We start from the raw sequence: 23,780 nt of genomic DNA, 5'->3' as shown, positions 1-23,780 counted from the left end.
CGAGCTGGCCCATGCCAGCCTCGAGGTACCTACTGCCGACCTGCCGTGCGCGGTCTACCGACCTGACACATGTCATGCGCGGATTTGCCCCACTACAGCAAATAAATAAAATAATCGGATAGGTTCTTTTACAGTAATTTAAAAATAGTCCCTAGAGGTTCTTTCAGTCTTTCCCAGTCATTCTTTACATTGTTTGTGATATACAGAAAAGAGGAAAAAGAGTAAAAAATGAAAGGGGTTTGGTCATGCATGAGCAAAGCCACTTGACCACGCTTTCTATTATTTATTTCACAGAAGCAAAACTGGAACTGATCACCTGGACCTTCAAGAATTCCTGGCTTTGTATTATTGACTAATGGAGATTGCAATTGATTTGCCACCAAATCCAAATCTAAATGATACTGGATTCCAATATTTAATTGATTGAAATTGAACAAATTTCGATCATGATTCAAGACCTGACTTGGGAAAGAATGCAAATTTGGCCATATTTCATGTCCAAGATTTGACCAAATTCTTTTGCACTTGATTTTCACGTATTCACTATTTAGTATTTACACACAAAATAAGTTAGAATTACAAACTTCAGATGTATAACAAGTGATAACTTTGCATGCACACGCTTGGGACCAAGTAAGCTTACTTAAATTTCAGTTTTCATTCCAATTGAGAGTATGCTCACCATGTCAAACCGAAAAGATGATTACCAAGAAAATTCTTTAATAATGGAATCACAAAAGATGAGAAGATAAGTATGGACTACTTATGAAAAATGGGAAGTAATGACGAACTCCCAGACATCAGTATGAAGCAAAAAACATATATTCAAACATAAGGAAGCAGTAATAACCTGAATTTAATCACCAATGTGATAATAAGATCGATTAAGAAACACTAAAATAAACAAAGCAAATTGATATTGGGAAATAGGAGCAGCTGAAGAAACTTCCCTTAATCTGCTGATAACATGATCATGTGGCGGAAATGATTCTATGCCTTATTTGCTTTGTTGATATGGATATCTTCAATCAAGCGTCCAACTGAGATGAACGAAGAGCCCCCATTTTGAATGGCCTTTCTACTCATTTCTTTCATTTCTTTAACTCTCCCTCTGATTGGATTTTCAGAGTCCATCAAGCATCTGATAGCTTTCTCTATTTCCTCAGCCATTACAAGATTCTTTGCATTTTCCGTTCGATAATCCAACTTCAATTCCAGAGCTAGTTCCAATTCTCTGACCAATTCAAATGCATTAATTTGTTGCTCAGCATAAAGAGGCCATGTTGCAACAGGCACCCCATACCACAGGCTTTCCAGGGTGGAATTCCAGCCACAGTGCGATACAAATCCACCAACTGCTTCATGAGCCAGCACCTCCATCTGCGGTGCCCAACCACACACCAATCCTCGATTCTCGACACGTTCCAAGAAACCTTCTGGAAGTACTTCAGACAAATTGGAATATTCACCCATCCTTTTTGTGATATCGTCCTTGGATGGGGGCGACCTGACAGCCCACAAGAACCTGTAGCCACTCTGCTCGAGGGCAATTGCCATCTCTGCTAACTGGTCAGGCTCAAAACTACCCATGCTTCCAAAACAGAGGAATACCACTGATGATGGAGGCTGGTCATCTAGCCATTTCATTATCCTTTCGCAGTCTGAGTCTTGCCTTTTGCCCTCCAGGTCGAGCAAGGGTCCAGCTGTGTAAATTGGTAGTGTTTCACTGTCGGATTTCAATTGATTCACAGCATGAGGTTCTAATTCTGCAAACGTGTTTACGATGATTCCTTTTGTCTCTTTGAACCTTGTAGCATGTTTCAAGAATGAGGCATAACCACCATACTTGTTAAATGCAAAAGAAGGCACAACATTTGTAGTTACAGGTGATGACTTCTATCACAATAGCTTCATGGTTATTAGAGGCCAAAGGGACTGCGTCTTCAGGTCTATAAATTATTTCCTCATACATCTTCAATCGCTTGGCCGAGCTCTCCCCCGTGGGAGGGGGGCGGTTGTGCCGCCGAGCTGCATGGCTATCTCCACCCGCAGGTCCCCCGGCAATAGTGTTAATCACCCCCGCCAGGTTCTGTATTTCCTGCTCGGGAGTTCGGCCACGGGGCCCCTGAGGCCGGTCCCGTAGGTAGCTTGGACGTTCCGATCTAGGCCTTCCCCGTTGCTGGTCAGCTCGTTCCTCTCGTACAAACTGCCCCAGATGGCCTCGTTTGATTAGTTTTTCAATGTCTTTCTTGAGATGACGGCAGTCCTCCGTATCATGCCCCACATCACGATGGTAGGCGCAATACAGACCTTGGTCCCGTCGATTTTTGTCCCCAGCCAAGGGCCGAGGAGGTCGGGATAGCCCCTCCTACTCCATCACTGCGAGCACTCGAGCTCTAGGTGCCGTGAGGCCAATCCAAGACTTGTCCTCTCCCATTGGGCGGCTCTTGGGGAGACGGTCATAAGCAATCTTCCTTCCCTGGTCAGGCCGTGCCCTCACCTGGTCGGCGCCCTTCTTGCGCTTGTCATCCCTCAGTTTCTCTTGTGCACTCTTAAGGCGATTTGCTTCCTCCGCGTTGGCCTTCTCATGGGCTCGGTCTAGCATCTCCCGAACTGACTTGGGAGGTCTCTCCACAAGCTCGGTGTAAAGCTTTTGCTTGCGCAGCCCATTGATGAAGGCGGCCATGACCACCTTATCGTCGCGATCTCGAACTTGAAGGGACTCATTATTGAAGCGCACCATGTATTCACGCAAGGACTCCTCGGGCTTCTGTTGGATAGTCATGAGGTGAGCGGTGCTTTTGGAGTAGGCCCGTGAGGAAACGAACTGTGCAGAGAACTGCCGTGCGAGCTGGTTAAAAGAACCGATCGACCTAGGGGGAAGCCCCTGGAACCACTGCCGGGCCCTTCCTTCCAGGAACATTGGGAAGGTCTTACACCTGACCGCGTCCGCAGCTGTCTGTAAGCGCATCTGCGTCATGAATACGAACAGGTGGTCCTCCGGATCCGTGGTTGCGTCGTAAGGTTTCATGTTTGGAATTTTGAACTTCGCAGGCAGTTGGTATTCCTCGATATCGAGCACAAAGGGGGAGGTAATGTACCTGTCCGCTTCTGGGTCTAGAAGCAGGTCCAGCTCGTCCCGCACCTGTTGTCTCTCTCTCCGGGGGGAGAGGTCTCCCCTGGGGAGCCTCCGGACGGGTTCCGGGTGTTCAGTTCGGGAGTTCTTGTGAGAAGGCTTCATGACCTCGACTTGCTCACGCGTGACTTCCCGGTGTGCTCGCTTGGCCCCAGTTTTGGTGGGACTCCCCGTTCGGGATTCTGACTGATCTGCTCCCTGAACCTTGGGCTCCTTGTCCTGATGACCTCCCGACTGCTCTTTGAGGTAGTTCATGATTGCCTCGAAGGTGGGCAGGTTTTCGGCCACTGTCTGAACCAGTTGTTCAGGCGGGATTCGTGAGGGCCCTGCCCCTCCTTCTCCGGGTGTTGGACCCCGAGAGGGGTTTTGGGAGCCACCACGCTCGGCCCCCTTGGGCCCGCCAGCGTTCCTCTGCGACCTAGTTTTCGGCATGATTCGCAATGAAGTGTAACGGGTTTCCCACAGACGGCGCCAATTGATGCGACTGCCAAAAACCGTGTCCGAGCTGAGCTGATGCGGCCGACCTGATTGGACAAATCGAGTTGGGATCGTGCTAGGTGACCTGGGAAGAAAGAACGGAGGCGGGACTGATGTCCCTGGAATAACTCCGACGGTCAAGTTAGTTTGGCCGTAGAAGGGTATAGTAATAGTAGAGAATACTTGTGAGCGTACCTTCCGTAGTCTTGGTAGCGGAGTATATATAAGACCGTTCGAGTTGTAGTTTCCTTATGGGAGTCAAAGTCCCCTTAGGGTTCGGAGTCTTCCTAGGGTTTTCCGCGGCGGCCCCTAAATGTTCGGAGACGGCGGCCCATCAAGCCCATCATAGGAGACCCCCGCCATGCCGAGCTGGCTTTCTTATGCCGAGCTGGCCCATGCCAGCCTCGAGGTACCTACTGCCGACCTGCCGTGCGCGGTCTACCGACCTGACACATGTCATGCGCGGATTTGCCCCACTACAGCAAATAAATAAAATAATCGGATAGGTTCTTTTACAGTAATTTAAAAATAGTCCCTAGAGGTTCTTTCAGTCTTTCCCAGTCATTCTTTACATTGTTTGTGATATACAGAAAAGAGGAAAAAGAGTAAAAAATGAAAGGGGTTTGGTCATGCATGAGCAAAGCCACTTGACCACGCTTTCTATTATTTATTTCACAGAAGCAAAACTGGAACTGATCACCTGGACCTTCAAGAATTCCTGGCTTTGTATTATTGACTAATGGAGATTGCAATTGATTTGCCACCAAATCCAAATCTAAATGATACTGGATTCCAATATTTAATTGATTGAAATTGAACAAATTTCGATCATGATTCAAGACCTGACTTGGGAAAGAATGCAAATTTGGCCATATTTCATGTCCAAGATTTGACCAAATTCTTTTGCACTTGATTTTCACGTATTCACTATTTAGTATTTACACACAAAATAAGTTAGAATTACAAACTTCAGATGTATAACAAGTGATAACTTTGCATGCACACGCTTGGGACCAAGTAAGCTTACTTAAATTTCAGTTTTCATTCCAATTGAGAGTATGCTCACCATGTCAAACCGAAAAGATGATTACCAAGAAAATTCTTTAATAATGGAATCACAAAAGATGAGAAGATAAGTATGGACTACTTATGAAAAATGGGAAGTAATGACGAACTCCCAGACATCAGTATGAAGCAAAAAACATATATTCAAACATAAGGAAGCAGTAATAACCTGAATTTAATCACCAATGTGATAATAAGATCGATTAAGAAACACTAAAATAAACAAAGCAAATTGATATTGGGAAATAGGAGCAGCTGAAGAAACTTCCCTTAATCTGCTGATAACATGATCATGTGGCGGAAATGATTCTATGCCTTATTTGCTTTGTTGATATGGATATCTTCAATCAAGCGTCCAACTGAGATGAACGAAGAGCCCCCATTTTGAATGGCCTTTCTACTCATTTCTTTCATTTCTTTAACTCTCCCTCTGATTGGATTTTCAGAGTCCATCAAGCATCTGATAGCTTTCTCTATTTCCTCAGCCATTACAAGATTCTTTGCATTTTCCGTTCGATAATCCAACTTTAATTCCAGAGCTAGTTCCAATTCTCTGACCAATTCAAATGCATTAATTTGTTGCTCAGCATAAAGAGGCCATGTTGCAACAGGCACCCCATACCACAGGCTTTCCAGGGTGGAATTCCAGCCACAGTGCGATACAAATCCACCAACTGCTTCATGAGCCAGCACCTCCATCTGCGGTGCCCAACCACACACCAATCCTCGATTCTCGACACGTTCCAAGAAACCTTCTGGAAGTACTTCAGACAAATTGGAATATTCACCCATCCTTTTTGTGATATCGTCCTTGGATGGGGGCGACCTGATAGCCCACAAGAACCTGTAGCCACTCTGCTCGAGGGCAATTGCCATCTCTGCTAACTGGTCAGGCTCAAAACTACCCATGCTTCCAAAACAGAGGAATACCACTGATGATGGAGGCTGGTCATCTAGCCATTTCATTATCCTTTCGCAGTCTGAGTCTTGCCTTTTGCCCTCCAGGTCGAGCAAGGGTCCAGCTGTGTAAATTGGTAGTGTTTCACTGTCGGATTTCAATTGATTCACAGCATGAGGTTCTAATTCTGCAAACGTGTTTACGATGATTCCTTTTGTCTCTTTGAACCTTGTAGCATGTTTCAAGAATGAGGCATAACCACCATACTTGTTAAATGCAAAAGAAGGCACAACATTTGTAGGGACAGGGTGAGAATAAGTTGGAATGATCGAATCAGAATCCGAAGTCTCGAATTCTCTTCCAATCTGGTTATAGTGAATTGGGAGATAAAGCATGAAGCCAAGAAAGGCAGCGCTACAGGTGAAGAACACATAGGAAGGAACACCGAGCTCGTTTGCTAATTCAATCATTGAACTACAGAATAGATCAACCACAATTCCGGCAAGAGAAGTATGTGGTTCTGATACTAGGTCGACTATTGCTTTTTTGACATGGGATTTGTGGTTTTCCATGAAAAGAGCATGATAGTTTTCGGGGGACTTCAAGAACTCTGCTGAAGGTGGATCTGCTTGAGGAATGTTGATGAATTGAATAGCAGTGTTTGAAGCAGCCACTCGTTCAGTGTACGACTCCATTTTTTTGGCAGAGACTGAGCTTATAACCAGAACAACTATTGATAGCCGGTCATCTCTTTCAATTAAGCGCTTTGAGAACTCAACTGTGGATACCAAGTGACCTATGCCTGGTGCTGGAACAAAAACAAGCTGTGTTTTTTCCATGTTTGTAGCTTAGAAACTGATCTGCTGTGTTTTTCTTCGAATCTACTGGTATGCTTCTGCCTTCTCCCAGTTAGAAGCCTTACGTGTGGACGTTTCCAACCACTTGCCAAAGAGACAACTAGTTTGTGATGGAATATCTGAATCCATAGACTGAATTCAATGTTTTAAAACCCAGACAGGAGAGTGAAATGGAAGAGTTTTCGGATTGCGGTTCAACCGATGCAAAGGTTTTAATCTTTTTTTTAATTAGTATTAAAAAAAGGGAATAAACTGAAGTATCTTTTTATAAAAAAAAAATTAGTGAAATTCAGTTGAATTTTCCTGTTTTTATCAAGCCAACCCGTTTTTAATTGAATTTGACCAATTCAACTAAATTTTTTAGTTAATTATTAAATTGAATCGAAAGTATGATATATTTATAGTTTATATTTATAGTTTAATCAGTGAATCGACCGGTCCAATCTGAATTTCAAAGTATTGAGATGAATATGTTTGAATTTTGATGCTATAATCTACATATGAGACAATGTGAAGTAATGTCTATGGCCCATTGGGCTTCAAGATTTTGGTGCTATCGTATGAGTCAGATATTTTTTCTTCGATGTGATGTATTTACTATTTAGCTCTTTTTCTTACGTGCACTATTTAGTAGCAGGTGGAGGAGGTGAACTTTCTCCTAGTCATCAAGTGACGTGGGAACTTTGGCCCACTTCTCCATATCACCATTACACGTGTGGTTTTAACTTTTGGCTGTATTGTGGTCCTTTGTTTTAATTTTTTTTTTCAAGCGCCAAATAATTATTTCCAGCAAAATATGGAATGTACTTCAAGTGGCAATCCTTACATTTATATGCTTTCACTATTTAGCTTCTTTTTTTAATAAAAGAAAGAAAGAAAGAAAGAAAGAAAAACAGTTATATCTGCACTCCATCTTAAGGTACTTGTTAGATAGAGTTTTTTTATAAATGTCTAACATTTATAAGGATTAGATGCACTTTACATCCTAAACTATCATTGATTTGCACTTGTGACACTTATCGTCAAATTTAGCACTTTACTAACTTTTGCTATTACTTTTAGTACATTGTTCAAATTCATTAAAAATCAAAAAAATTTAAAAACCATTTTTCCCAATTAAAAAGACTTTAATACTTCCGATTTTCATTTATTCACTGCTACTCTCTCCTTCACTTGAGGGTAAAAGTCTTTTTATTTAAAAATATGATTAATCTTCTATACACTGACAGTGTATACACATTCACCATTAGATACATAACACATAATTCAATTTGAATTTGAAATTCAAATTTTGTATATATATAATATATCTAACCGTGATAGTATATATACTATCAGTGTATATAAAATTTACTATTAAAAATATACCTTGGCTTTGAGAGGTTTTCACATATATCAAATCGTTACAATAATTTTTTTACAAAAAATCTAAAAAAATGCAATCCAAACAAGGAGGTTCCTCCATCCTATGTTAGATGACCTAATTAACAAAGGCGTTGAAATAGTTAATTCAAACAATGATTGCAACATAATGCTTCTCTTACTTTCTAAAATTAGAATCCTTGGTTGTTTTTTCTATTACAATTATATTTTACATAATAATGCATCTTAAATTTTTTTTTTTAAAAGTTGTTCATTCAGAAATTATCTTTAACTATTTGCAGGTTTTTTTTTTGGTCAAAACTATTTTCAGGTATTGAGTACCCAAGTTCCAACCCCGAGTTCATTTTAAAACACTCCCAGTACTAACAGAGTTTATCGGACTCGGGGCAGGGACGGTTGCAGGTGCAACCGTCCCTGACAAATTTTCTATTCATCAACAGCGCGTAACTTCTTTTGTTCACCGTGTAACTTTTTTTCCACAGGTTGTATTTTCACAACAGATAGTGGTGGGCCCCACACTTGGCGCGGAAATCGAGTTACCACTTGTTATCTGAGCCGCACATTTTTTTGAGGTTCAATCTGGACCATGAACCGTGCAGGGACGGTCATACTGATGACCGTCCCTGCCCCAAATCCGAGTTTATCATCTTTCTTTTTTTGGTTTCAGAAATAGAGACAGAATTTATTCTCGGTTATCCCAATGGTTGGATTGTGTTAGAGTGTCCCAAATGTACATACATAAATGGTTCGCGTTGAAAATTCAACTTGTAAAAAGAACATCACAACTAAAGGAAAAAGGTGAGAACATTAATCAAGCTGAGTTTCTTGTTTGAAAAACCATTTTCTCCAAAAAAAAAATTACGTTTTACATAAATGTATTTTTTAATTTTGTATATATATTAAACCGTTACAATATATTTATCTACAAAATTTTTAAAAAATAGCAATCCACACGACTCCCAAAGTTCCATTCAACTCTCAAACCCTTCTCTTTCTTCCTTCTTTGTGGTAAAGCTTGGAGTCTTCCCTTGGACCAAAAACAAACAACAGGCACGATGATGCTTGCAGTCCAACTTTGCATGGATGAAAAATGACCTTTACGTAAAGAAATTCTCTTTGAACTGAGAAGTCTTCTCAATTAGGAGCTTTTCTACTTCTCCTTCAACATCATGGGTTGCCACTCCAAGACCGGAGTTGCTCTGTCCCGATTACTTTTCCCGCACGCCACCATACTTTGTCTGTCTCTTTGCGTATTTCGTAAACTTGGACAATTCTAGTTCCTTTGGGGTCTTCTACAGCCATGCCTTTTTGGATACTTCTTGTTCCTTGGGGGCCTTCTACAGTGAGTGACGGAGTCAAGATTTTTTTTTTTGGATCAAAATTTTCTTAATATGTTATGATTAAAATAAATTTTATCTATTTAAATATATGACATCTAAAAAATCAAATATTAACTTTAATTAAAAAAATATATATAAATTCTCATGATAAAAATTAAAATTATAAAAAATTAGGAGGGATCAACTTTATTTTTTTATATATATTTTATACATTATAAATTAAAATTTTCAAAATTTAGAGGGGCGTCATGGCCTTCATCAGCTCCCCATATTCGGTCATTGTCTACAGCCATAATGCCTTTTTGGATATTTCTTGTTCCTTTGGGGTCTCCTACTACCATATTGCCTTTTCTGTGCAGTGGTTCACCTGTCTCTTTCTTCTTACGTTGTTATGGCAGGTGCATTTCGCAATGGATGGACAAGGTGGTAGGTCCGAAAGTAGGAAGTCTAGATATATGTATTTTGTCATTATCACTTTATTTATAGTATCCTACACTATCCTTATTTATGTGGCCAGGTTTGAGCTTTATTTTCTTGGATATTTAGTACTCCTCTGTTGCATTGAAAGTATCTTTTTTTTTTTTTTGAGGTGTTTCAAAATATCTGCTCTATTACAAAAATTAAAACATCTTTTAATCTCTCTTTTCAATATACAACTGTTTAATCATATGCATGTTATCATTAAAATTTAAATTTTGAATCTGTAAAAATAAAATTAGAAAGAGAAGTACATACGGCACAATCAATATACTATTCTTAAAAATTGGATTTTTAAAATAGAATCAAATAATTGGGACGGAGGAGTAAATTATTTTCATTTAAACTTGGAAATTATGACAGAGTACGTGCAATTGAACCGGAAACCACATGTTCAAATTCTTACTTTGATGGGAACTTTTACCTCTTTCGCTTTTCCTCGCTACAAGAGATGCGACAGAGTACATGCAATTGAATGGAAAACCACATGTTCAAGTTCTTACTTTGATGGGAACTTTTATCTCTTCACTTTTCCTCGCTCCAAGAGATGCTCTTTACTTTAAACAGTGGTCTTTACTTTCTTTTTTTAGGTAATCATAATATTTTTATAACTTAATTTATCATAATATATAGGGAGCAGAGTTTAAAGATACTGTATATAAAGAGTTATTAGTTATAAAAATTTAATTAGATCAAATAGATGTTCTGACACTCTCTTTAAATTTTTTTTACTATAAATGTGATTCGAACGCTCGACTTACCGTTCAAATAGGAACTTAATCCATTTTGGTGGCTACTGAGTTTTGACTCAGTGGTTAAACAGTGTTCTTTGCTCGGTGCATGGTACGTTATTGGTTCTTCACCGCTGGGTACCAAACCGGGCTTTTTTCTTGTATCTCAGTTACACAAATACTTTTGTGGGTTCAACTTCATGGTTTATATGCGGAGTATTTAAATGAGTACGGTAGTTTCTTTGCATCCATGGTAAGTCAAATTGAGGAAGTGGAAAATGGGGATGACTCCCGTTTAATTATCCCGCCACCAAAATGCTTCAAATTTTGGTCTCGAAAACTTCTTAGTAGGACCAAATTATGTGTCCAAAATTACAAGGCTATGATCCGAGCTCATAATTGGAAGCAGGGGTACTTTGGAGCCTGACCAGTTAGCAGAGATGGCAATTGCAGTCGAGCAGAGTGGCTACAGATTCTTGTGGTCTGTCCGGTCGCCTGGATCAAAGGACTTTACAAAACCTCCAGGTGAATATTCCAGTTTTTCTGGAATATTGCCGGAAGGTTTCTTGGAACGTACCCAAAATCGAGGATTGGTGTGTGGTTGGGCACCACAGGTGGAGGTGCTGGCTCATGAAGCAGTTGGGGATTTTGTTTCTCATTGCGGCTGGAATTCCACACTGGAAAGCTTGTGGCATGGGGTGCCTATAGCAACATGGCCTCTCTACGCTGAGCAGCAAATTTGTGCGTTTGAACTGGTAAGCGAATTGGAATTAGCAGTGGACTTGAAAATGGATTATCGAATGGAAAATGCAGAGAATCTTGTGAAGGCTGAGGAAATAGAGAAAGCTGTCAGATGTTTGATGGACACTGAAAATCCAATCAGAAAGAGAGTTAGAGAAATGAAAGAGATAAGCAGAAAGACCATTCAAGATGAGGGTTCTTCATTCATCTCACTTGGACGCTTGATTGAAGATATCTATGAATCATTTTTCATTCATCTGTAAACTCATATTTTTACTATTTCCTTATGCTTGAATTGAATGCTTTTGTTATACTTTTTCATTTTTCATATGCTTTGTTAAATGCTTTTGTGTACTTGGTTGTTCATATTTATCCTTAAGTTTTAAGAATTATAAGTAGTTTCTGGGTAAGTATTCTTGCAACTTATTATGGTATAAAATATCAACAACGAATTTTAAAAGTTTGGCCAAATCTTAGACATGAACTTTTCCCAAACGACTGCTTAAAAAGCCCCTTATCCCTTCTTCCCAATCAATTAAATATTAGAATCTAATGTAATTAGATTTGAATTTGGTGGCAAATCCCCTGCAATGTCCAATAACCAATATAATGGACTGTTAGAAGGAAGGAGAAGTTCGTTCCATTTTTGCTTCTGTGAAATGAATAACTGAAAGCGTGGTCAATTGGTTCTCCTCATCCCATATATACGATGCGGTTTTTCACCTTGAAATTTAGAATCAACTACATTATTTGTAAACTAAGCATTTTTCCCCATGAATACATAAAGTTTGGTCCTTCAAAATAAATTTTATAGTTCTGTCATTGTACACGTAAATATTGGATATTCGCCCTCCTCGTAACGCATACTAATGGGTTTGGCTCATGATACACGTAAAAGCGTGCTTGAACAAATCCTCATCGTTTTCACCTTTCCCACACATATAACAAGAAGCAATTATGCTTCATGCTTAAGTGGAATTCGAACCCGTGCCGTACGATATATTAATATTTCACAGCTGACCTCCTTTGATCCATTATACCGTGCTTCTGTTGTGTGTTTTGTTGGTTAATGATGGTTGGACACGGAAATTTTGTCCAGCAACAGTTGCAACAAAAGGAACTTGCATTCGAGGACTTGATGCAGCGTCTGGGAGATGTTCCAGAGGGCTTCAATGTCGTGGAAGTTCTGTTGCAGACCAGAGAGAGTGAAAAACACTCTTAGATATACTGCACGCAAAGTGTTTGTAGAATTGTCCTTGTAAACTTTGTTGTGAAATACAAGATTGGCCATTTGGCTGTAACTTATGCGTGTTGTTCCTTAGTTTTTACCTAAGTATTCTAAGTTGAATACTTGTGTGCAAGTGTGAGTGTGAGGGCTGACTGGTAGTGCGGCTTACCAGGGCCATTACATGTGTGTTTGGCAAGCGAGAGTAAACACTTCGTAACACCTCCCCACTAAGGCATCCAAACAAATCAAGTGAATTGGTTCTGTTTGAATTAGTTTATTTTTTAAATACAATGTCATAATAATACATAAATAAAAATAATTTTTGAAATCATATGCACTGTTGTAATAAAATATTTTAAAAACACATAAAAAACAATTAATCCAAACCGAGTTACATTAAAGTGATAAGCATCACTTGATTCCATGAATTCCATTCAACGCACAAATCAAGCGTGACGTACGAGATATTATCGCAGCCGGGCTCCCCTTGTCTTTTTGTAATAAAGAAGATGTTTTCTTAGATTTCCACTATGCATTTTATACATTTTAAACTAGACCAGGTCCAGCAAAGAAGACATTACTATGAAGGATGAATAAAAGAATAGACTCCATGACCTATAAGCTTGTGCCTGTGTGCTACTTCTCTTGATAAGGGTGGGCACAGGTTTGGTATCCGTGCCTAGCATGATTTGGTTAATTCAACTCTTATATATCGAATCAGCCATTTTGCGATCCTAACCAGTTCCTAATGTTTTCGGGTATCCGTGATAGAGCGGTTATTTGGCACATTTTGCACTGTTATTTTGTCCTAATTTTGGCTATTTACTGTGCTAAGTATTGAGGTTTTGTTCATATTTCATATTTGTATGAATTATAGGTGATTGGTGTAAAAAGCATTTTCACGACGTAAAATTTCAGAAGACTCTCTATTTCATGGCGTGACCACGCTAGAGAAAGAAAGAGGTACATCAAAAGGACGGACCTGCGGGATTAACATGAGGAAACCAAAAGTGGTCCACGTGAACCAGACGCATGGGATCGGACCCCCGAGACAAGGCCTTAACCTTTTGTGGACTTCTCCTGCGGCGGCAGTTTAAAAAGGGGCTAATAAAAAGCCAGATTCACAATCAATTAGGAGATGAGCTTTTGGCTTCAGAGGGTCAGATGCTTTTTCCTTTCTTGCATTTGAGAGGCCAATAGGAGCAAAGCCAGATTCACGTGTAATTGATAGATTGGCTTTTCGTTTCTCCTTTTGACTAGCGGACAGACATTGGAGACTTTTCGATTTGCTTCTTGGCTATGTACAATTGAGACCTTTGTTGGCTTTTCACCTTTGACTCTCCTAATTCCGTGAGATTCCTCTGGTGCTTGCGGCTCCAGCGCAGACACGAAATAAGAAAAAGGAATTAAGGGACTTCCGCCGCACTGTTCCTTCGTTGTTTCACTTTTTCAATTCTTCGGTGATTAATTGAATGAATTCAATTAAATTACGTGGAGTTGACACGATGAGGAGCGGCTAATTTTCTCCTCTACCCAAAGGTCGACGCGAAGGCGCGGTCCATAATATCTGTGAGATCTAATCGAATCTTCATTATTTCTTTCAATTTGTTGCTATTCGTGCATTTCCTGAATTAATTGTTTATGTGTATTTTATTAATTGAATTAATTGTTTCACTCCTCCTGTTTGGGACCCCCGCTACCAGAACCTCCAAGATTCTTTTGATGAGCTAAACACCCACGTGTCGAGATTAGATGGCTGTCTTGAGGCGCTACAGGTCTTCGCCCGTATTCAGGCAGAGAATCAAGCGGCCTTCTTCGCTCACATTGGATTCACCCCGCCTCATCCTCCTCCACCTTAGTGTCTCGGTGCCCTCTCTCGGTAGTCAGGGAAGTTTCTCTCCTTGTCCCCTCCTACTTCATTTGCCATTTCTACATTGAAGACAATGTGAATTTTAGGTGTGGGGGGTGGTTGCTATTATTTCTTTCTACTTCCATTATTTCCTTTTATTCAAAAAAAAGGAGGAAAAAAAATGGGAACAATCAGAAAAGAAAAAAAAAAGGGTGGTTAGTTGACTTTTTGTTTGCTATGATGAATTATACAATCACAGTGCATGGGTGTGTGGTTAAATACACTAGCTATGCATTTTGTTTTCCCTTGACAGTGTTGTTAGATGTTGAATATGCTGGACTTTATCCATTCCTGAAACTTTTGAGAGCTTTTGAGCCCTATATGAGCATATTGTTTTTGTCTGCTCTATTTCTGTTGGATTGAGTGGGTATCACACATGGTATTGGTATTCTAGAACTTGCTATTTTATATATGTCGAAACTACATTTTGTTGAACTGGATGCGTTTGAAATGATAAGGGCGTTTAGGATTTAACCTTCTTTAACTTTCTAAAAATTATGCATTCATCTTGTCTCCCAACAGTGAACCCATTTGAGGTTTTATCCATCGAGTTGTTTGTCAGCCATGTTGATAACCCAAGACCTCTTTAGACTTTCTTGTTCACCCCTGTGTTGTCAAGGGATGTCTGAATTCCATCATTTGTGCAAGGCAAATAAATCTGGGGTTGCAAGTGTTGTTAGAGTAGGAGCTGTATGATGCTATCCTTGTGAAAGGGGAGAAATTAACAATCAGCTACTAATCAGAAAACCCTGTCTTATAGGGCGTGCCCACGCCTTGCAAGACATTCTCCCAAAAAAAAAAAGCAAAGTGAAGGAAGTGATCAGGCGACTTTGGCTTACAAGACGTGCCCACGCCCTGCAAGCCGCCTTTTTAAAAAAAAAAAATTTTTGTGGGCAACTCTTGCATAGTGTGTGCAGCAGGTGAAACTGCCTTGTTTGTGAAACTCCTCCAGCCTTGCATTGTGGTTATATGATGGGTTTCGGATATTCTCTTGACACATTATCCCATATTTTTACCTTCCTATCCCGCCTTTTACCTAAACCCCATTACAACCCTATCAAAGCTCCTTTGATCTGTGTATTTAGTTCACTTTTCAGTAGTGGAGATGTGATAAATGTGTAAGCATATAGTAATGCCATTCCGTGATGTTGATTTGAGTATTCCTAGTATTCATACATTTCCTTTGAATTACCACCTGTCCGGCGTGTTCTAATTTTGGCAACATTGTCAGGATGAAGGGATGCTTGTGTTAGTGTAAAATTCTGCATAACCCTTGCTCTCTCGATTGTACTTCTGAGCTCCGAAATGCTTGAGGGCAAGCATTGCCAAGGTGTGGGGGGATTTGATAGAGCGGTTATTTGGCACATTTTGCACTATTATTTTGTCCTAATTTTGGCTACTTACTATGCTAAGTATTGAGGTTTTGCTCATATTTCATATTTGTATGAATTATAGGTGGTTGGTGTAAAAAATGTTTTCACAAGGCAAAATTTCAGAAGATTTCCTATTTCATGGCGTGACCACGCCAGAGAACGAAAGAGATACATCAAAAGGACGGATCCGCGGAATTAACATGAGGAAACCAAAGGTGGTCCACGTGAACTAGACGCATGGGATCGGACCCCTGAGACAAGGCCTTAACCTTTTGTGGACTTCTCCTGCGGCGGCGGTGGTTTAAAAAGAGGCTAATAAAAAGCCAGATTCACAATCAATTAGGAGATGAGCTTTTGGCTTCAGAGCGTCAGATGCTTTTTCCTTTCTTGCATTTGAGCGGCCAATAGGAGCAAAGCCAGATTCACGTGTAATTGATAGATTAGCTTTTCATTTCTCCTTTTGGCTAGCGGACAGACATTGGAGACTTTTCGTTTTGCTTCTTGGTTCTGTACAATTGAGGCCTTTGTTGGCTTTTCACCTTTGACTCTCCTAATTCCGTGAGATTCCTCTGGTACTTGCGGCTCCAGCGTAGACACGAAATAAGAGAAAGGAATTAAGGGACTTCGCCGCACTGTTCCTTCGTTGTTTCACTTTTCCAATTCTTCGGTGATTAATTGAATGAATTCAATTAAATTACGCGGGATTGACACGATGAGGAGCGGCTAATTTTTTCCTCTACTCAAAGGTTGACACGAAGGCGCGGTCTATAATATCTGTGAGCTCTAATCGAATTTTCATTATTTCTTTCAATTTGTTGTTATTCGTGCATTTCCTGAATTAATTGTTTATGTGTATTTTATTAATTAAATATCAACGGTCGGGTATTTGATTTAATTTAATAGTCTACTGTCACATTAACTAAATTGAATCCGTAATTATTCGTTTAGTTGATACCTAGTGACAACCACCATAATTGGCTTTATGTTGGGGAAACGTAAGATCTAGTTTAAATAAACCCTCTTAGCGTGTTTATTAGTTAGGGTTGGGTTCTTCTAATTTTAATGCAATTGGGTAATTAAATTCCTACGGTCGTACCTAGGGTTATTATCTGGTTAGAGAAGCAGTCAATGGTCGTACCTTGATTGTCGAAAAAGTAAAGAAGAGTTGGTTGTCAGAGCTTATTGATAACTATAACCAACCTAGTGACGAATGGATGAAATATCTTTGCATCGATGATCATTTAATTGGACCGTACTTGAGCAGTTGATCTTTTGGATAGAACTTTTATTAATTGTTAATTTTAGTAAATTGTGCTTTGTGAGTTAGTTTTGAACTTTGTTTGTTTTATTTCTATTTTTATTTTTATTTGCCTCACATTAAAAATCCCCCAATTTCGTTCTACTAAATTGGAAAGAAATAATTTCCTACCCGCTCCCTGTGGAATTGATCCTACTTGCCATTGTACGCAAAATTAATATTTTTATAGACAAATCTGGTATATCGGATCAAGCAAACTCTTCGGGAACAGGGTGAATCAAGTAACCCATTACACACCTAGGGTCCCTGCTCCAGTATTTAGATTTGTTCTATAATTAATTGTGGTGGTAATTAGGACTTTTTAGTAATTATTATTACACAGGTTCGGCACCTGTCAATCCGCTATTCGGGTACCCGAAAAATGGGGTGGGTCATAGGATACCCGCCCCTAAAAAAAATTATTTTTCAATAAAAAAATTGCTTTCCACTTAATATTTGAATTCCTTGTTTTTGCTTTTATTTTTGAAAAACTGTTTTTTACATTTCAAATGCTACAGTAAATGTGTATTTCCAAAACAATTCCAAAACATCATTTCCAAACATTATATAAAAAACAACTCCATATGTATATTTCAATTATGTATATTATATATATATTATATTAATATAAATTGAAATATATAAATTGAAAATTATATATTTATATATTATATATTATATAAATATTTATATACATTAATATTATACATAATATTGTATATTATACATAATATAATATAATATACATAATATTTATACATAATATATTATGTACATGATATTATAATAGATACATTATTAATGTATAATATTATTATGTACATTATTGTGTATAATAAGGTATAATAATGTTATGTATAATATATAATATACATAATATGTAATAATGTATAAATGTATATTATGTATATTATATTATATATATAAAATATTATGTATATTATACAAATTGAAACTTATATATTATATATTATATAAATATTGATATAATGAAATATATAATAAATATTACAAATTAAATTATTATATAAACACCATATTTATAATATTATAATATTTAGAATTAATATTAATGTATATTATATATTATATATTATTTATACATATTATGAATATTTTATTTTATTTAAAAAATATTTTTATATATTTATAATATATTTATATAAATATTATATATTATATATATTATATATAATATAAAATATATTATTTATTATATACATTATACATTTATATAAATGTACATTTTTACATAATATATATATTAATGTATATTTATAATATACATTTATATTATGTATTATATATAATATAATACATTTATAATACATTTATACATTTATATTAATATACATAATATTAATTTTACATTTATACATAATATTAATACATTTATATATTTATATTAATTATATTAATACATTTATACATAATATTAATATATATTTATTATATATTAATTTATACATTTATAATAATATACACTTATACATTTATAAATATATTTATATTATGTATTATATATAATATAATACTTTATATATTTATATATAAATATATAAATATATTTATTTATAAATATATAAATATATTTATATATTTAATATATAAATATATTTATTTATAAATTTATAAATATATTTATATATTTAATATATAAATATATTTATTTATAAATTTATAAATATATTTTTTTATAAATTTATAAATATATTTATTTATAAATTTATAAATATATTTATTTATAAATATTTATAAATATATTTATTTATAAATATTTATAAATGTATTATAAATGCATAAATGTATATTTATATAAAAATATAAAATTTATAATTTATACATTTATATAATATTCATTTATAATTTATACATTTATAATAATATACATTTATAAATATATTTATATTATGTATTATATATAATATAATACATTTATATATTTTTATATAAATATATTTATTTATAAATATTTATAAATGTATTATAAATGCAGAAATGTATAAAAATATAAAAATATAAAAATTATAAATTATAAATTATAAAAATACTCAAAAATATGTTTTAAAAATACCTCTAAAAATAATCCAAAAAACTTCTACAGTAAAAGTTTTTCATATAGTTTTTGAAAAACAACCCCAAAAATAACTAATCCAAACGGACTTGTATTTCAAAAACAAAATGCTACAGTCTTGTTTTGAAAAACAACCCCAAAAACAGCTAATCCAAACGGAGCAAATATGTTTTTCAATAAAAAAATGCTTTCCAATTAATATTGCTAGAGATATTGTAATTAAAGTACATACATCACCATTCTCACACATTTCATCCAACAATCAAACCGATCTTATAAATTTAGTACATATTAGAATTATAATATATAATAGACAAAATGAAGTTTCATGATAATTTTGAGTATATCACCATTCTCACACATTTCATTCTTCTACAACACAACAAACATAAGGATAATAAGTATTTAGCAACTTCCCCAACTTCCTTAAGGATGTTATGGTACATGACTGCATCCCAAATAAGCCGACTGTCAAATCAAGCCCGAAAAAAAATTGAATAGAGCTAATTATTTTTGGAAAAAGTATAACCAAAGTAACCTTGAAAATCTTCACCAACTTCCTTACATTTTTGGAATAGACCTTATGGTATTAAAGGTGATGAAAAAGAAAAATAAATTTCTTACACTAAATAAAAGAGACAAATTTAAGAGTCATAATTGCAATAAAATAAATCAAATAAATAAATAAATGAAAGACACAAATATTTAAATTATCTAACTAACAGAAAATTGAACCTCCAAACACAAATCTTTGATTGAATTGATGAAATATTTGTAGGAAAGATCGATGAAGGTAGAATAAAAATAAAATGGTTGAAATGGATGAACAATTTTTTTGGTAGAGTTTCACAAATTTTTATTTGTTTTGTTCATTTGGTTCATGTTTCATCGAGAATCTTCGCTTTCTTCAAACAAGATGAGGAGAAGCGGATCATATGAGATTAGAATATGAGGCTGTGAGCCACTTCACTTGCACTTAGGATTAAAAATTATAAAATTATAAATTGATCTCTAATTTTTTAATATTTATATGATAAACCCTGCAGGTTGGGTACCCACGAGTTTTTTTATTTTTCTGATCCATATCCGTATCCGATTTTTGTAGGTACCCGATCCTCATCTGCTCTGCTAAAAAAAAAAAAAAATCAGATCGGATATCCTATTTTTCGAATTGACGGATTTTTTTACCCACCCCTATCTCTTGCAGTTGTTTTGAATTACGTTGCGAGGAAAGAAAAGCAAAGTCATGACAAATCAAGCTTTAGTGATCATAAAGTTGAAGAGATAATACATATCTTAGCTAAAGCCAAAATGAATTTGTTTTCAAACGCTAAAGGTTTCCTTCAAAAAGACTAAAGGTTAAAATTTGGTCAATGTTGGATTCCAACTGCATTGCAAGTATATTCTTTCCAACAAAGCCAAAGAAATAACGGTAATACATAATTTGCTGATTAAATTAGAGATAAGAAGTCATAAATTTGGTTTCGGGTCTAGGGGCTTAGTGATGAGGCAGGTGGTGATTAGGGGTTTGGATGAGTCAAACCGTTCATGAGTAACTTGTGAGTGGTTTGGTCAAAAGTTTGGTTCGAACTCGATTTGAGCTCGAGTTCAAGCTACTCATTCCGTGTAACGAGTCGAGTTTGAGCAATAATAGCAATTACTCGAGTATTCGATAAGTTTAATTAAGTATTTATATTATTTATATATTATATATTTTAATTATATAATTATTATTATGGGTTCATATTTTAATAAATTTACATAAAGTAATGTTCAGTAAAAAAACCAATGGATGGCAAAATGATAATCTGATAAATCTAAAATGTAAAAAATTAAAATAAGAAAAGAAAAACTTGAGCTTGAATTTGAGTAGATCGAATTTGATAAGACTTGCAGATTACTCAAACTCAAACAAATTGAGTTTGAGTTTAATTTTCATTATGTCGAGTCTTATTCGAACTCAAATTTATATACTTGTTCAAACTCGAATGGCACTGATAGTAATTGAATTCAATTTTGAGCATAGTGCTATTCGAGCTCGATTCAGCTCGATAGCACTCCTAACAGCGACTGGCGAATAAAGATGCAGGAAAGAATGGAATAAGTCTCTCACGCGAGGTGCTTTAAGTGAGTGCATGTGTCACTCCCTTATTTGTGCGACCGGGTTGCGGCTAATATAAGTCGCGACTGAGGATTTGAGTGAATACTTTTTTTTTAACGAAACGATTGCTTTATATCTTTTTCTCTTTTATACTTACCATGTAAATTTTAACTTTTATATTTTATCAAGTATTCATATTTGTTATGTAAGACTTGATTTCTATCAAGTATTCATATTCTCTAATAATTAGATGAAAATAAGTTTAACATATATTACATTATATATCTCATAAATATTGAAGGGAAATTAATGCTATTTTTTGGGATTATTTTCATTTTAAACTATTATTTATTTTGGCCTAAATTACATTGTGCTTGAAAAGAGAATACTTTGAATAAAATTTTAAAAATAAAAAAAGTGAATGTAGAATTAATATACAAGACTAGGGGTGGTACCCGCACTCAGTGCGTGAGTTGTAACCTGTGTGAGGGATGTAGCTTGTAAGCCAAAAATGCAATTAATAGTTATGTAGTTGTAAGAATTACTATCGTATAGTTCGTTTACTCAATTAAGTCAACCATGTAGTTGATTATACAATGGAAAATTGTGGACTTATTATTGCACAGCAAATTAATCATCATATAGATGAAAAGAAAGAAAGAAAGAAAGGTTATTGCAATAAAGAAAGAAAGGTTAATCATCATAGCAACTATTGCAGATTGGATAGATATCCATGACATAAATAAGTTGTGGTTATTGTCATAAGTCTACTTATAACACTGCTATCTTGAATAGAAAATGTACTAATGAGAAAGCCTATTTACTTTGTTTATGTTGCTTTTGCTGAGGTTCTTGGCAGCAAAGTTTAGATGTAGAGCCTATATGTAAAAGTAACATTTTACTGTCACATATATCCTATACATGAATTTATATATTTTGCTAATTGCATTTAAATTTTGACAGATATGTTAACCTCTTTCATAGGTAGAAAATGCAGTAGCACGTTCTTTACGTTTCTGCATATCATCATTTCCATAAGATATTTTTACTTGTTCATTGTGTGTTGTGTCTACATTAATCACCACAGTTTGTAGTATTCAGTATATAATCTCCTTTTCGACATCCGACACTAATTGGATTACACAATGAGTTTCTGTTAGTGGATTTTAATAAGGTAACAAAGCTTTCTATCAACTGTAATACTGTTTAATATCAACAACTTACCATTCTTCATTGATGTAGATTCAATGGAAGAGGTAAGTCCATTTTGTTATGACGCTTTGCGTTTATTATGAGCATCTCGTTGCTTCTGTAGAACTTTTTCTCTCTTTCACTAATAAGGCAGCATACTTTTCTCTGGCCTTTTGATTGCAAGCTTGTTTTTTACAATTAAGTTTTAAGTTTATCAATAGTTTTTGATTGATCCATCCTAAGTGCTAACACAAATAGAATAAGCCTTTAAATTGCGACCATAGCTACTTCAATTCAACAGATACATAGCCATGCACATAATTTGGAAGAGAGGAAATAAGGCCAATTCCAAAGTCCAAATTGTAGTGGTCGGATGCAATTTGCCATGGTCATTAACACACAAAAGAGAAGAACACACAAATTAAAAGGCAGTTAAAATAACAGCAGGTCATGTACACCAAAATAATGAGTTAATTCTAACTATTATTTGACATAGTATGTCAAGGATAGAGATGCTGCTGGAAAGTACCTTGATGACAAAGATTCTGCAATACAGTTCTCTTTGCTTGTCAATCTGCAACACAGGGAAATTACAGAATAAAGTTACAAATATAGTTGGCCCTTCTAAATTGAACAATGAATTCACTGGTTCATTTAGATATTTGATATATACACAGATGGTATGTACCTGGAAAAATACAAAGCAAAAGCCTTGCTTGTTCAGTTAAGCACCTCATGCAACCACACTTTGTGTTAACAACCCCTGTTATTGTAGGTTCCCAAAACGAAACTACTAAACAAATGCTTCAAAAAATCAAGAGGATTTCCGTTTCAGTTCAAACATGCTTTCCAATAGGTCCCTTACATTAAATAACCCATAATTGCTCACTCTAATCATCCAACTCTTTACAGTAGCTTAATCGGTTTTGTGAAACCACAGAAGAGACAAAGTCTACAGTTAAATTTCCACTATCAAGTAGAGAATTAATCGTGTTGTTAATGCATTCATGTTAGACTAATCGTGACTTGCTCAATTGGTTTTGTGTAAATGCAATCAACGTAACCCCTCCAACTCATTTCACAGGTTCAATGACTTGCACAAGCTCCATTAAAAGCCCTCTTTGTCTGAACTGCAACACTAATGGCCACTTCCAAGAATAAAAGTTGAAACACCAGTCCACTAAGGATAAGATAGGCAAAGTGCGCATCAATATGAATACCATGCTGGTACTAAACCCTTACTTAATTGTAAACTCTTGTTGCATTGAGTAACTTGCCCCTCAAAATGTTAGATGAAAATTACCCAACATTCAAACACCAACTCCAGTATATATATATATATAGGAAATTGTTAAAATCAAGACCCATTTAGTGAATCATGAAAATAATTGATGAATTAATGTATGAATGAGAGAGAGAGAGAGAGGAGAATGTGAATAAATGAGTAGACAAAAAACTTTAACCAGAGAGAGAAGAATAAGAACAATCAGTGTTTAATGAAT

The 23,780-nt window shown here is 35.9% G+C and overlaps 2 protein-coding genes across 2 annotated transcripts; one reads left to right on the top strand and one right to left on the bottom strand.

The window, feature by feature from the left end:
* Window positions 1-4,852: 4,852 nt before the first annotated feature.
* On the bottom strand, window positions 4,853-6,673 carry LOC113696554 (UDP-glycosyltransferase 71K1-like). Its single transcript, XM_027215957.2, has one exon. The coding sequence runs from the start codon at window positions 6,413-6,415 to the stop codon at window positions 4,988-4,990; it is 1,428 nt and encodes a 475-aa protein (XP_027071758.1). The 5' UTR covers window positions 6,416-6,673; the 3' UTR covers window positions 4,853-4,987.
* A 4,131-nt stretch (window positions 6,674-10,804) lies between these two features.
* Window positions 10,805-11,368, top strand: LOC113696553 (UDP-glycosyltransferase 71K1). Its single transcript, XM_027215956.2, has one exon. The coding sequence runs from the start codon at window positions 10,805-10,807 to the stop codon at window positions 11,366-11,368; it is 564 nt and encodes a 187-aa protein (XP_027071757.2).
* The last annotated feature ends 12,412 nt before the right edge of the window (window positions 11,369-23,780 follow it).

The sequence above is a fragment of the Coffea arabica genome, chromosome 6e, assembly GCF_036785885.1.
Source record: "Coffea arabica cultivar ET-39 chromosome 6e, Coffea Arabica ET-39 HiFi, whole genome shotgun sequence".
Lineage (NCBI taxonomy): Eukaryota > Viridiplantae > Streptophyta > Magnoliopsida > Gentianales > Rubiaceae > Coffea > Coffea arabica.
Note: the sequence above shows the minus strand (reverse complement) of the source record. Positions and strands in the feature narration are given on the sequence as shown.

Excerpts from the sequence above, each read along its gene's own strand:
- LOC113696554 (XM_027215957.2), bottom strand. The coding sequence starts at position 6,415 with ATGGAAAAAACACAGCTTGTTTTTGTTCCAGCACCAGGCATAGGTCAC.
- LOC113696553 (XM_027215956.2), top strand. The coding sequence starts at position 10,805 with ATGGCAATTGCAGTCGAGCAGAGTGGCTACAGATTCTTGTGGTCTGTC.